Here is a 2,471-nt window from a genome sequence, read left to right as displayed (position 1 = left end):
CCCACGGCACGGCATGGCACGGCACATAACTGTGTCCCACGCAGGGGGATGGGATGAGCCCCTGGGATGGGGTGGGGAATGATGTCCTGCCATGGCTGATGATGAACGTGTCAGCGTGGGGCAGCGATGGAGCCCCGCTAATTAATATCCCCATCCGTGGTCGTTCCCACGACCCGAGTCCTGCTTGACTAACGGCACGTTCGCCTGGACATAAACTGCGTTTGATGTGGAGTTTAATTCTGCTGGTTATAAAACCTTAGCTGCCCCCAGAGCTTGTTTCTGGGGCTTGTTGGGGGTTTTTTTGGTGTTGTTCTGTGGGATTTTTTGTTGTGTTTTTTTTTTTTTCCAAGCCCAGCGTTGCCTGGATGTATTGCAGGGGAGGGAGATGCACAGGATGGAGTGTGGCTCGTTGCTTTGAATTTGACAAGGAGGATTCATATACAGGGCCTATCCCAGCCTGTCCCTTGTGCTGTTTGCCATCATTCCCAGACAGGGAATAAGCCCAAAACCAGGAGGATAAAAGGCCGTTAAAGATCCTACGATATATCCCTTCCCTGGAGCAGCCCAGTGGGAGCTCTCGTTTGGTGGGAGTGGGGTGGGGAAAGGGGACCACACCACTTCGATTTCCGTATAGATCCCACCAGTGCCGCCGTAACCCTAATGAAAGCAGTGAGCGGTGAGGTATTAAGGGAGATTTATTCGGGGATGCTTTTAACGTGGAGGAATGGATTTTGCAATGCAGACAGCACCTTCTCTCTAAAGGCAATCAATATGGTTACGGAGGGCCGTTATAAATTAGATGGTTTAAGCCAGATAGGACTTTTTTTACGTGGGGACGTAAATCAGGGGCTCTCGGGCGCGGCAGGGCTGTAAATCTGCCCTGTGCTCCTGCGCCCGCCGTGCCGGAGTCGTTCCTGTTCCGCCTGCTAAACTCCTGTTTACCCGGGGCCATCAGCATCGCTCTTCCTCGCTGTAATTCTGCACTCGACGGCGGCCTATAAAATGAACCCACTTATTTCCTTCCAAGTCCCGGAGCTGGAAATCTCCTGGGTTTCTGGAGCTGTGCCCTGCCTGCTGCCCCAGCTGTCTCCAGCCCCATGCAATGGCGAGGGGGCACATTGGGCAGAGGATGCAGCAGCCCCTTGGGCAGGCAGGGAGGTGGTTTGGGGGTTTCGGGGGTGCTTCAGGGAGACCCTAAAATGCAGGCTGAGCTCTGTGCATGCAGGTTACACCCCAGCGATGGAGTAGAATCATGGGATGGGGTTTCACTCATGCCGGGGTACCCAGGCAGTGGGTGCCAGGGGGGCTATGGTGCTTTCCAGTGCACTTTCACCTCTCCAGCACCCAAAATCTCACTGCCCCATGCTCACCTCTTGCTTTCTTCCACCCTGACCCGCTCCTCTGGCAGCGACGGTGACTCAGATGTGGACTCAGAGCTGGAGGAGCGCGTGGATGGGGTGAAGTCTTGGCTCTCCAAGAACAAAGGCTCCTCCAAAGCGCTCTCAGATGACGGCAGCCTGAAGGGCAGCAGGTGGGTGCAGGGCTGGGTGTGGGGCAGAGGATGGGATGAGCTGTGCTGGGACATGGCTGGGGGTGGCTGGGCACTTGTGGGATGTGGCGCTCGGTGCCGTGTTCCTGCGTGGTGCTTGTGTGGTTGGCCAGGGAAGGGTTAATGCTGGTGAGCAGCTTGGTCTCCACTGGGGACACATGTCCCCCCAGCTAAGGGGACCTCTCTGGTCCCCCTTCCCTCATCCCATCCTGGAGGCACAAGGGCATCCATACCTCCCACCCCATTTGCCTCCCCAGGGCTCACAGTGGTGGGCTCTAGCTCTGTGCAGCCTTCCGTTGCTCTGCAGCCTTCCATCACTCCAGGACTGATTCCCTGCTCCATTCTGCCCTCCTCTGCAGCCCCACCACATCCCTCCCCACACCTCTCAGAAAATGACAGTAGAGGTGGGAGACATGCCCAGGTGCCCCCACAGTGTGGGGCTGGGGCGCACATCCCCACTTCCATTCTCCATGAAAATTGCTTGCCTGCTGAGCACAGATTGCTTTTATCCAAACCCAATTTCCTAGCAGGGCTCCAGGAGTCCCTAGGGACTCCCTCCCTCTGCTGAGCAGGGGGGAAAGATCTGAGCTGGTTTCTGTTAATTGGTTTAATTTATTCAGCGGTGCAGATGTAAAACATTTTGTTATTGGAGATAATTCCACCTTTTCTGAAGTCGGGAATCAAACGCAGTGGCTCCAGGTAGCTGACAATGAAATAAATTGGAGGCAACACTTTAAAGGGGAATCAAAGTGCTGGGCTAGAACAATTCCCACATTTACATGACATTTTTTCCACGATGCCATTTCCCACTGACGCAAATTGCCGAGGCCGCCTCTCTGGTCCCCCCCTCGCCCACTCATCTTCATCTCTCTCTTGTCTCCCCGGTGCGTGCGGGGCTGCGGTGCCGCTGCACAGGTCAGCC

The 2,471-nt window shown here is 55.6% G+C and overlaps 1 protein-coding gene across 1 annotated transcript in view; it reads left to right on the top strand.

Moving 5' to 3' along the window:
• MYO18A (myosin XVIIIA) overlaps positions 1-2,471 on the top strand; it is a 35,668-nt gene that overhangs the window by 31,876 nt on the left and 1,321 nt on the right. Inside the window, exon 42 of the mRNA XM_029961286.1 lies at positions 1,409-1,672. Coding sequence (XP_029817146.1) covers positions 1,409-1,672 — 264 coding nt within the window. The remainder of the gene's footprint in view (positions 1-1,408; positions 1,673-2,471) is intronic.

This window comes from Manacus vitellinus, unplaced genomic scaffold, assembly GCF_001715985.3.
Source record: "Manacus vitellinus isolate BGI_N305 unplaced genomic scaffold, ASM171598v3 scaffold_32_pilon, whole genome shotgun sequence".
Taxonomy (NCBI): Eukaryota; Metazoa; Chordata; class Aves; order Passeriformes; family Pipridae; genus Manacus; species Manacus vitellinus.
The sequence above is the reverse complement of the archived record's forward strand: the minus strand, read 5'-3'. Positions and strand labels throughout refer to the sequence as shown.